The sequence below is a fragment of the Fukomys damarensis genome, unplaced genomic scaffold (assembly GCF_012274545.1).
Source record: "Fukomys damarensis isolate Sample0158 unplaced genomic scaffold, DMR_v1.0_HiC HiC_scaffold_4, whole genome shotgun sequence".
Lineage (NCBI taxonomy): Eukaryota > Metazoa > Chordata > Mammalia > Rodentia > Bathyergidae > Fukomys > Fukomys damarensis.
In genome coordinates, this window is record NW_022900916.1 from 8,379,093 (window position 1) to 8,391,980 (window position 12,888).

At 38.6% G+C, this 12,888-nt stretch overlaps 1 protein-coding gene across 1 annotated transcript in view; it reads right to left on the minus strand.

Annotated features, from left to right (window-relative positions):
* Reln (reelin) overlaps positions 1 to 12,888 on the minus strand; it is a 295,852-nt gene that overhangs the window by 95,906 nt on the left and 187,058 nt on the right. Inside the window, exons 21-24 of the mRNA XM_033755897.1 lie at positions 11,012 to 11,204; positions 9,654 to 9,766; positions 4,365 to 4,502; positions 3,419 to 3,605 (exon numbers count right to left, since the gene is read on the minus strand). Coding sequence (XP_033611788.1) covers positions 3,419 to 3,605; positions 4,365 to 4,502; positions 9,654 to 9,766; positions 11,012 to 11,204 — 631 coding nt within the window. The remainder of the gene's footprint in view (positions 1 to 3,418; positions 3,606 to 4,364; positions 4,503 to 9,653; positions 9,767 to 11,011; positions 11,205 to 12,888) is intronic.

Consider the following 12,888-nt stretch of genomic DNA (forward strand, 5'->3'; position numbering starts at 1 on the left):
ATCATCATTCTGGTTGTGTGTAAATGGTTTCATGCTAAGGGGACTGAAAGAAGGTTTGCTTATGAGACTTTTCCACCTAAACATATTCAGCCAAAGTGAATCCATGGACTTCTCTGAGTTGGTCTCAGTTCACAAGGAGTTCAATTAAAAGTTGGGGAGGAAAACTGAGATAGTATGCACAGTCTAGAGAGACCTTCGTATTTATAATGTGAAACCTACTCTAATCTGCTAAGTTCATTAATAAAAGGTTTCAGGTATTAGAAGTCATAGGGGAAATATTTGGAGTTAATTAAAAGAGTACATTGCTATTAATAGATTTAAAGCCAATTAAGTGATTCCAAAATAAATAAGCATATTCACAAGAATGAGAACTGAAATTAATTCTGAAGCAGGAATATATTCTTTCAAAATTTCAATTTTAACTATGTATTTGAGGAAATTTTATAAGTAATGTGCATTTTCAACTTGTAATAAATGCTTTCATTTTTCAACTGCTAATTTGAAATACTGTAAGTGAGAGCAACACTGGAGAGATCTTTGTATTTTCATGCCTCAAGCTCATTGCAGGAGGAATGATTTTTTTAGACGAAAAACTACAGAACTGAGCAGGTTAATTTGAATCTAGCAGCTTATGAAAAACTTGGCATGTGGAAATGAGCCAGAAGGATAAAGATCTAAGGTGAGGAGAATTACAAAAATCCAATTATCACAATTAGCTGGGTGGAATGACGGTTCTATTGTGAGATGCACATTACTTATATGATAAGTAAATACACATAAAATATGATCAATGTATCTACAAAAGAGAGGAATTCAAAGCATAGATAGCAGTATTGTTCTCTCTAGCAGGCTTTGAACAGGAGGCTGAAAGGTTTATGTGACAGTGGAGAAGGTAGGAATGAGACAGATGAGGGGAGGCAGGGGAAACTGGCAGAATCATGGATGAGGAGGACGAGGAGGAGAGCTCTGGTGGCACAGGGGATGATGCTTGAACAACGAATACCAATGATGCAGGAATACTGGAATACTGGAGACTATGCTGAACATTTCTCGAAGAAAGACAAGGGAAAGGATGGAAGAATATTTTCAGATTAACTAATCTAGGGTGGTGGGCACAAGCCTTTCCAGTTATTGCCTAAGCTCCACTTCAAAGTGCTTGCTGGTGGAGCATCCGAACAGTGTACCCCACCGTCCTGCCAGATTACACCGTTCCTGCCCGTCACTGAGACTGCCAAAATGAAACTCTCTGTTTTTTCTCTAGAGTTGCTTACAAAGCTCTGTGGCTGTGGGTCTGCTCTCTTGGTGACAGCAAATACAGTCTACCCTCCAGGAGAAAGTTCTGTGGGCATTTCCAAGTACTGATATCTCCTAGGCCAGTTCCATCCAAGCCTGCCTTGGGTTTTTACTGCATGGACCCAATTTCCTGCTTTTTGGCATAAGGTGGCTTCTCCCACTTAGAACTAAGCAGCTCTGAATAAATTTATTTTAAAATAGTGATTTTTAAGTAAGTGGCAGCACATAAATGTGTAAATATTTGGTGATACCAGTTTGAAATTCTCATAAAATAGAATTATGACAGTAACGTCTATGGTGCTTTTTCTCTGTACCCAATATTATTCTTGGTTCTTTACCTGCATTAACTAATTATTATCCCCAACATCTCAGTTTTCAAGAAAACTGATACACAGAGAGATGTTATGACTTTGTTAGATAAATCAGTAAATGAGCTTTGGAGTACAGATACAAAACCCAGGGAGTCTGATTCCTGAGACTGTCTTGAATTAAGTGAAAAGAATATTGCTATGGAGCCCAAACCTGTACACATGCATTTATTGGGGTGTTTGACTACATATTAGTGAAGGACACATAATCTTATTTTAAAATCAATTCTTATGGCAAGCACAGACTTTCCATTTCTGCACCATCCCATGGTATACCCAGATCTATACAATGTATATTGATCATGTATCGACTATATCTTTAACAGTACTCATCAGGGGCCTTCGATGTCAGTAAATAGGAAATACTGGTCAGTGGAGTGCATTCTTGGTTTTCTATCATTTTTTTTTTTTTTTGTCGTTTGCTTGCTGATTCTTTGTTCTGCACCTGCATCAAAACAAAACCTGTCCCTATTTTTGCACTTGAACAAATTAATTTTTCTTGGAATTCTGCCCAAACAGAGTCTGCAGTATATCAGCCCCATGGCACACCACCCACACCTGCCTATTTGGTATGTGATGTAAAGGGAGACGTTTCCAATTGTACCAGTGGCTATAGTCCCTTTTGGAAAGAAGTTCTAAGAGAGCTGTCAGCGATTCAAGCTAGACGTGTTGCTCAGGTTGAAGAGGGGACCTCCCTCTAGTCCTTCTGAACACAAAATAAGGAGATGAATGGAAAACAATGTCCTGCTTGTATTGTAGGAAGGAGGAGAACGAGGTGCTTCCCTCTCTCCTGCCCTAAATAAGCAACAGGAGTTGAGGGGTTTTCAAGAGGACCAGACCCGGTGATTCTGCCTCACACGTCAGGCTCAGTTAGTATTTGCCAATCTGCACGCCCAGATCTGGGAAGCTGAACACTGCAAGGAAAACTTTCTCGGCAGAGTGCCAGACATCAGCAAATTCCACCAGCAGTCACCAAACAGAGTCAGAGTAGGACCCGAGGTGTCTGCTCACCAAGGAAAGCTGGCCAGTGCCCTAGGAACCTCTGCATACCCCATTACCATTATTCCTCCATCCTCCAATCCTATTCCCAAGATGCATGGACTGACTGATTTAATGAATACTTACAGAAGTTCCTTCTATATGTCAGGGACTGCTCTACATGACTGACAAATACTAACTCATTTAATCTACATAACTACCTAATGACTCTTATTCTCTCCTCTTTACAGTTGACAAAGCTAAATTACAAGAAGATTGAGTAATGTGCTTACAGTTACAGACCTAAGAAGAGGCAGAATAGTACCGGGTTGTGTAGCCTGGCTCCAGAATTGATGTATTTAACCCCTAAACCCACCGATTCCACTCTGCTCATTGCTCATCCCAGGTCTGCATATTTCCAGCCTTCTAAAGGTCAGGGTGAGAAGAGACCAGGAGCCTGCTCCACTTAATAACCTCAGGACACAAGCCTACCTGCCACTGGAGGAAAGCAAAGCAGTGGGTTTTAAGTTAGGAATGAGAAGGGTAGGAATTTTAAGCTGGCCTAACCTGGATTTGAATGAACCTGAAACAAAAAGAACACTGCAAGAGTTGGCCAAGATGGAGTGAAGGACAGACTTGACAAAGCCCAGTCAAAAGCAGGGAATACGGGGAACAGTCCAACCCTTCCTGCTCCGCACCAGTGGATTCGGGCCGTCCTGTGGAGAGTCACACATTACACTGACCACCGTCCTGATGACACAGCCAGTCCTTAGCCATACCTTGCTGAAGTACAGAGACGATCCTGAAGAGATGACCCCACAGCCTTGTTCTGGTTTTACAATTTCTCCCCCAATAACTTCTTGCCAGTCAGACTCCCAACCATTTTGGTTCTCAAAATCTGACATGATTGTGGATGGAAGTGTGGCTTCTGGGAGGCACTCAGTGCCTCGGTATCCCTGGTCACACCTGCAAGACAGAAAGGCCGGGGAACCAAGTCAGGAGCTTGCTTGGAAGACTGCAGCTGCCCCACCCAAGACGTTTCACACATCCCGATTTCTCTCAGCACTCACTGCAGAATTTTCTCTACAGCATCAATGTGCATGTGTGGCGGGGCGGGGGTGGTGGTGGTGGAGAGAATCCCTTCTTAAAAGATATAGTGGTATAAAGGCAGAAGTCAGGAGTCAGGGAATAAGGAAGGACACAGGTGTGTGTGCTTATGGGGAAGCAAGGGACAGTGGGGCTTTCCCAGAGCCTTATAAAGACAGACACACACACGTCTGCCTGCTGACCCCACGTGTAACCCTGGCCATGTTTTGCAGCTCCTCTTCCTGCTTACATGATGGGTCCTTAAAGTCCTGACATACTCTTGGGTGCTCCTCTCTCTGACTCCTCCGTGGTGATCACCCTCTCCCTGCATGGACAACTCTGAGCTTCTTTCTGGTAAAGTGGCACAGGAGGACTTTAAGAGTGTCCACAGAGAAATGGGAAACAACACTGAGGATCTTTTCAATACGCTCTGAAATTGAAACCCAGGAGGCCTCATCTTGATGAACTATATGGTTTGATTCATAGTTTAATGTGACAATATCTTACACACTCAGAGTAGGAACTGAATGGCATGTTCTCAAGTAGCACCCAGCCCCTGACTGATAGCAGGCACCGTGGCTCGCTCACAGATACAAACCCCAGGGGCCAGGGATGGGCAGCCCTCTGTGGAGCACAGACCTGCACATGCCGTGGTCGCATGAGCCGTGACCATTGCACATGTTGGGGCACTGCTGCCCAATGTAAATGCTGTCTAGAGCCCACTCATCCTGGGCTGTGTAGTAGTTCTGGCTCCAGCGGAAGCGGGTGGCGCTGGACCTGGAAAGGAAGCACAGTCATTCAAAGTGTTTCATGCGGTGCTAGAGACAAAGAACACCAGAATACAACATCCCTGAGATAATAAACTCTCTGGAACTTGTGGTTAGCTGCCCATATTCCCACTTAATTATGGTACAGTTCAACAGTTCCATCATGATGAAAGTTACAAAGATATCCAGCTCTATTTGGTAGCAGTTCAAGCTTAGTAGACTGGAGACATTAAAAAAAAAAAACAATTATTAGTATCTTTCTTGTTGTTCAGAGATTCAAGGCTAGAAAAAGGAAAGTAAATAGGAACATTTAAAAAAATAAAGATACCTACTAAACTGAGCCTGTCTTTCACAGTTGAAAATGTAAGAGGTTTTCCTACGACCAATATAATTTCTTACAACAAGCATACCAGTAGGCATTAGAAAACTTTCAATCAGGTCTTAAACCAAAAGAATAAATTTTTGGGGATATTATTTTAGGGTTGAGAGGATATACTATACCATATTATAGCATGAATAAGAACATCTGGCTCCTAAATTCTGCTTATTTCTGAAGTATCAACTTGCTTGAGTTACGTGGACAAGTTGATCTCAAGTGGGTACGAAAAGTTAATCCACTACACACAGAGAAACATTTGGGACCTTAATTCAATGAAACCAGGTCCAAAATCTAAGGAAGTGGCTATTTTGGGGGCAATGTCAAGGCTTCCAGCCACTGACTACTTTATAACATTCTTTTAAAATGACAGCATATTTTTCACCTTTATCAATTTTCAGGCATCGGGGCTAGATCTTTTTAGTTGAAGTGCTAAATAAAATAATATGCACTCAAAAAACTTGCAGAATTATGGTGGCTAACTCAATTCCACTGATCAAACCATGCCCAAGCATGCTATCTACAGACATATTTGATCTTAATGACTCTGAATGAACCATAAAAGTCTTCTGCATCAATTACAAATATTAAGTACTCCCTAAGTACATAACAGATAGTTAAAATCCAGACCACACTTTTATTATTTATTTTGCCAATGATCTGTTGCTAATAGGTTGCATTTTTAAGCCTAGCAGGGTAATTCCAGGAGTCAGTGAGGTACACACCGTTCATAGTTTTACTTACATATCAGGGCTCATTGTGGAGCATACAAAGGGACAGACACACAACCTCCTCTATGGTCAGAGGATTATGTTTGTAATTAAATGGCCACCACAATTTGCACAGTCCCATTAAGAAATGGTTTCTAGAAGAGCCTATTATAAAAGTAGACACACTGCCTTTGAACACAGAGCCCTAGAGAATAGAAGCACATAAAGTTCATGTACTATTTCCATCATGAAAGGAAGAGTTGAGCCTACTTTTAAAATCCAGGGCCACAGGTGATAGACAGTGAGCCCTTTTGGAGAGAGAGACATTGTATCTTTGTTTTGACAGTCTACACAGGAAAAGAATAAAGTAGGTGCTCAAAAGAGAAATGAGTCAGGGAGTGGATAAGCAGGTCAGGAAGGGGCAGCCTGTTTCTCACGTCCTGGGGTAGCAGACTGCAGAATGGACCCCTGGACTGCGGTTGTACCATTTATCAGCTGTGTGACCTTTATTGAGAAACCAAAGCCTTCAAGGGCTTCTAGTTCCCTACCTCTCATAAAAAGGGTTTGGATAAATTAATTTCTCTGGCTCCTTCCAGCTCCCAAGTATAACAATTCCTCTCGTGGCGAGTGGACCAGGGTGACAGCTTGTTTTCTTTATATGCAGATGAAGTTTTGTTCCTTCCTCATGCTAGATTTCCCAGTTTCTTTATGCTTGTAATAGCCGTGTGCAGACACAGCCCAACTTTTTCTCAGTAAATTAATCCTCAAAACATCTCTTGGGAAAAGGTATTTCCTCAACATAAAAAGCTTGCAGTGGACTATTCCATTTAAACACAACCCCCAGTTTAATGTGCTGATCTTAATTAAAAAGCAAAGGTGGGAAAAACAGGTTGAATATTGGCTTCACTTTTAGTGAGAAAAAAAAAAAATTAGCTGGATGAGCAATCTCCAGGTGGCCACACGTGGCAAGAGGTGCGATCTCGCTGATTTGCAGCCGCATCATGGCTAAATATCGCCTTCAAAATAAATATTTAATTTGCCAATTCTTTCTCTCTCTCAACTAAGTAAGCTAAGAAGATCTTGTACTTTTGGGAACGAATCAGAAAGAACCGCTGTGTTGGTTATGAAATGAAGCTGACCTGAACTTCAAACCCAGACTATGGGTTCCCTCAAAGCAACAAAATTTGAGTCTTTATTTGATTTCTACCCCCTATAAACCTCAAGGCTGAAATAAAATGGGAGCGAGTCATCTCCTGATAGGTAACCTACCATTGAGGTAAATGAAGGCTGACTAAATTATATTTCCCACTTTTAGAGTTCCTGTAATTACATTTACCCAATTATTCTGAAACTCATTCAGTCATTAGGTGTTGATTTGTTTATGAAGTCAGGGGCTGACAGCTGTTTGGGTCTCATTAGGCCCTGTTCTTATGTAAATGCCTCTCATAAAAAACAAAATTAATTTTCACTGGGTAAGAAATGTTCACTTCATATACTCTGAACAGGTGTATACATCTGATATTTCTATTCTAAGTTATCCTATCTAGCACATTTTCCAAAGTTAACAGATCTCTGATGATGCAAGCACCACATTCGTTTTTATTCATTCAGATTGTATTTGCACATGTTTGAATCAAAACAGTAGAACAAAGATTTGGCCAAAGAAGTAATAAGGCCTTAAACTAAACTGCACATCTTTCCTTTAATGGGATGCTATTTCTGAAAGTCTGAAATGAACACACAATAATAAAGTTATCAAGAATGCCAAGGAAAGTAAATGCAGAGCCTTTACACATTATAGATTCCAAAACTGGTTACAGATAATAACTACGAATTGAGTACTATTTTTAAAATTGTAGCAATAATGTTTGGTTTAAATATCAGTCAGTAGAAATACTAAAGCAATTATCCATCCTACTGGACTGTGTTTTAAAAAATATTCTCACTGAGAAAAAATTATCATTTTCTTTTTCCAAGGCTTTGAAGGAAATTAGGAAAAATAGAAGGATGTTATTTATTAGATGGAAGTAAAAGCAAACACTCAAAAGAACAGAATTTTTTTCTCTTTGCAAAATGAGATATGCTGATTATTGAGTCACACTGAATTAAAACTGTTTTTATTTCCCCAACATTCAATGAACCTGACTACTGGATGGCAGGCACTGTGTTGGATCTACAGAGTTTAAGGGTCAGTATATTTCTTTTTAAGCATTTTATTAGCACTGATGAGAATTAACCTTCACTAACCATGTTAAAACTTTCAACTTGGCAGTGTCATGTTTTGAGCTAAGAAGTAATAATGCAGCATACAACTTGAAGATAAAATAACTTGCAAACATTTTTGTGATAAGGAAGATACTTTTTTGGATACTCTTTAAACTACAAGAACCAAGAAAATCATTTCTAAGGTTTGTATGGGTGAAAAGCCATCGCTAAAATACATATCCATATTATTTTACCACAATTTTGAAATTTTACCACACATTAAATAATGATAATCAGTAATTTATATTTTTTAGTTTATTTTGTTTTATTTGTTTATTTTTGACAGGGTCTTATTATCATACACCACCTGGGGTGGTCTCCAACTCCCGGGTTCAAGGTTTCATGGGTTCAGTTGACTTCCTGCCTCCTTCTCTTGAGTAGGTGGGACTACAGGTGCGCACAACCATGTTCAAATTTTCATTTTTTTAAAATGGGAGAAATGTACTTATTTGTAAAATATTGCAAAAAAACCCCGCAGTTACCTTGCACCCAGTATGATCAGTATTTTGTTTGTTTGATGTGTTATTTTGCACAAAACTTTATTGCTATATATGCTTGAAATGTCACTGAAATTAAAGTCTTGATTATATTCTCAGCCATAGACCTAAACAAGCAGAATGTTGGAGAAAGTAAAAACTTGTTATGCAAAAGTATCAATAGAATATATAGGAAATGGCTCACAGTCGGATATAAAAAAAAAAATCTCTGTGGAAAGCAAATTTCAAGCATTTTATCCAACTGATATAATGACACATCCTTTAAAATAATCAAGATGCCATTCTTCCATCACACAGTAATTCAATATTCAACCAAAGGTATAAGAATTATTCTAGGTTGTTATCTAGAATTATTCTAGGTTGTTTTCGTGTAGAGCCAAATTTATACAAAATAATCTGAGAAGGGATTTATTTAGTAATTTTTTCTTCACAAAAGGAGAACTGAAAGGCAGACATGGAAAAATATAATACTTGTCTCTTTTTTTTTTCCTTTTGTACACATTACAGAATCTTAGAATTCTAGGACTGTGGGAGACCTTTAAGATTATCTAATTAAAATGTTTCATTACGTCCATAAAGAACTGGCCTTGAAAAGGTTGTACATGGTAAAGATCATGTGGTTAATTAAAAATTGGCAGAACTATGCTGAGAATTCACGCCTTCTCATTTTCAGTTCAAAGCTTTTTCTCTGAGCAAGTTCACTCTGACTCTGGGCTTTAAATTCTCTGCATCTTTCTGAATTCTTGAATCCTCCCCCCAATACTGGATTGTTTTTAATTGGTCAACCTAACCCAAAACAATGCAATATCTGAGAAAAATGATTATGATTTTTTTCTTTCTTTCACATTGTCAAATGTTTACTAAGGCCTCTGCTTCCTGGAGAATGATTTTTATTGTTACTGAAAAAATGCAACTAGCAAAAAATTCATGTTAAGTTTTTTGATATAAAAAGTAGGACTTTGTAGCAAGAAGATAAACTTGCAATCCAGAATGCCTGGGTTTCTAGAGTCTGTATCATTTCCTTTTGTAGTCAAACCTAAAGGAGTGGCTCATTAAGTTCCCTATAGAGAGAAAAGCTGGGTGCAGAAGAATGGTCAGGAGAAGCTAGGACAGGAAAAATCTAATGTTCATATTTTCCATTAACTCTGTTTTTCAAATATCCTTTTTATGAAACTAAGATCTGGCCTTTTGACAGTGAAAATAAAAGAGTAAAGGTCTTGTCAATGTTTTTAAGTGATCTTCATTTGGAAGCTATCCCAATAGAGACAGTAAAAAATAAAGTGAAAACCGTATCTGAATATGTCGTTTCTCACCAGGTCTTCTGGGGAAGAAGAACTATGACTCTTCGCCACTGTGTGAACTCACTGGCATGGTAAATACTCGCTGATGTAAATTCCTGACAACTTGGCATACTTGGAAGGCATTCCTGAAAAAGAATCAGGCAAAAATTACACTCAGCTTCACTTCCCCAAGAGAAATATGTTGGCCCACTCACCATAAGTGCAAATGACCTTAGGGAAATCTGATACAGTAATCCAACTACTGGTGATATGTGTGCAATCCATGAGTTTTCCTTCAGCGAAGCTAGAATGTTTGGGAAATACTCACAAATGAGAAGCCATATGGGATGAAATATTTACCAATTCTTACATGTAGAAACAGAAATGGGTTGGGATTAATTTTTGACTTGTTATAACATCAGCATTTGGTTAAATTATTCTGCAAATGAAGTTACAAAAATGCGTTTATAGCAATGATAGATTACTAAGGTATATATGAAAAAATAAATTTTATTCCAAGATCTGTTTTTATTCCAATGGTATCTGTTTCTTTCTGCATCTAAAAGCAAGAGATACCACATTCGTTATATAGTCTATGTACAAGTTAAGAGACCTAGAAAAGGAGAGGCAGACACTGTAGGGAAAGAAGAGTATGTTTAGACAGGAAGAGCATCAGAGAAATGGAGGTCTCTGGCGCTGAACTTATTACCTGTGATAACTGATCGTGTCAATTTGAGTAAGAAACATCCATAAATTGGATCACCATAGTTCTGGGTGTGGCTGAAGGGATGTACTGAAGAAGATGGCCCACCCTGAGTGCGAGTGGCACCAACCAGGTTATAGCCTGGACGGAATCAAAGGAAACGAAGAAGGAAGGCTCGCTTCTGGTTCTCTGGAGGAGCTCCAGTCTTGACCTTCGCCTTGGTTGGTCATTATCTCTTGGCTTCCAGTGCAGACTTTTCAGCCCCCAGCTCAGACCCTTCAGTCTCCTGATATGGACTTTCCTGGGACACTGCACTGAGCTCCAGGCCTTTGACTGGATCCTTCAGCTCTCCAGTGCACAGACAGCCCTTTTGCACGCTTCTGCACCTGACTCTACAGGTGGCCAATGTAAGCCAATCTTGGAAACTATTGTATATTTGTGTATCTTGCATTAACTCTGTTTCTCTGGTAAGCACTGACTGATACAATACTATTTATTTTTAAATTTCCAAATCCCCTTTTCATATCTAACCACAAAGAATGTGGTATCTATGCAATCCTTTATGTCCATTTTAGGTTACACATATAACACCATTTCTTTTCAACCCAACTTAAACTTTAAAGTTGTAATTGCTTTATGTAAGAAGGGAGACGTTACCAATCACAGGCTTTAGAGAAAACACACTTACTTCTTGGACAAGGTGCCAGGTGAGGCCATGGTTGGTTGAGTACTCCAGTTTCACCTGGTTGTCCATGTGTGGAGTGTATTTCTGGCCACATCCCATCACCAAACTGAACTGAATCATATAGGACGCCCCTGTCTGCATGGACTGTGTTTCCACATAGCGCATACTTGAGGCCAGTTTAGAATCTCCTGTAAAGCTGAAAGACACAGAGGAGGAAATCAGAAAATTCCAAAAAGCAGTGTATCGGGGAAAAACGAGGCTCTTTACTTTGTACTGTATGCCAAAATAGTTTTATTGCGCTAAATTACTTAAGCCTTGCCAAGGTGTAGAACGGATTTCAGCCAATCTAATAAATGAGATTTAAAATATTCTATCAAAGAAGCAATCTTTTTAAAAAAGTTAATACCTACAGTTGTCAAACGTATTTGAAATTAGGTTCTCTTTTATCACTCTCATTAATCTCATCTCCTGGAATCTACTGTAAGGAAAGAATTCTAAATTCAGAGATAATTTTATAAACATGATGAATATTATAGGATGTCAAAAGGGGGAAAGAAAGACTTAAATGATATAATTACCTTGCAGAATATTATTCATGTTTCAAATATTCACCAAAATAATTGGATTAAAATATACATTATGAAAGCACTTTAAAAAATATACACAAAATGAGGCATAAAGAAAATTGACCATAATGTTTATCATAGCTGTTTTTAGTTGGGGGGAAATTCAACAGTTTGTAAATTTTGTGTTTTTCTTATTTGCCGAGGAGTTGTTAACATTCATGTATTAATTACTAAACACATCTAATGTAGTTTTAATTGTTATGTCCAGTCAGTAAAATGTAGTTGTTTCACTGTGTCCCAGTTGAGAGCTCTGTAATTATAGTGGGAAACTATTTGAAGGTAGTCAAAATGATTTGTTTTACAGAAAACATCTCAGGGAATTTGTAATTCATCACAGCAGATGAAAAGCTGGGTCCATTTGTACTACAGTTCCATGGGCCAGTGTCACCTCAGTAACTGGTTCTGCCATCCAGAGGCAGGCTCAGCCCTACCTGGGAACGGTAACTTTGAGTAATCAGATGGTGGAGCTAATGTAATACTCTGAAATCTTTCATGCATTTAATATATTTTCTTACCTATCTTTTGTGGAATCAATAGAAGAAAGAATACTATGATTGGCTTCTTGAAGAGATGAAGATGTCACTTAAAAATGGAATATTGCCCATGTATGGGGCCTCAATGGAGTTAGGCTCAAGGTTATAACATGTAAGAAGCATTTCCCAACAATGAGTAATTATTGTTTAACAGTTCTTTAAGATTTTATAGTTGCACAATGAACAGAGAAAAAGTCCTGATCTCTGCCATTGTAGGATGTTCAATAAAAGGGAGGAAGAAGTCCTATTCAGTACTCCTTGTCATGCAGTCAGTTATGAAATGAAAAATATCACGGCTTGTTTACCATTATTAATAGTGGTGTCCATCATTTATTGACTGTAGGCCAATAAGGCTGGGCTAAGCACAATATTCAATGACCTTCCTTAGTTTCATCTTCACAGTAACTCTGTATAGTAGTAATAATTAGTTCTTTTTAACATAAGAGGAAATGGGGCTAGTAACATTCAATGAGAAATCAGCCTTGCCTGACTTTTGGGCCTCTTTACCAACACACTATCTGGTTATCTTTCTATTACCCAAAGATTAGGAGAGAAAAATATTTGCAATTTTAAATAAAATTTTCTCATATTTTATTTACAAATTATTAACTTTCAGTTATGCAACTGCACTGTAATGATAGCTATAAAACCATAATTGTTACTATGTGTTAGAGATGCAACCTCAAAGATAAGATGCAATCTCAGAAATGCATGTGGTAAT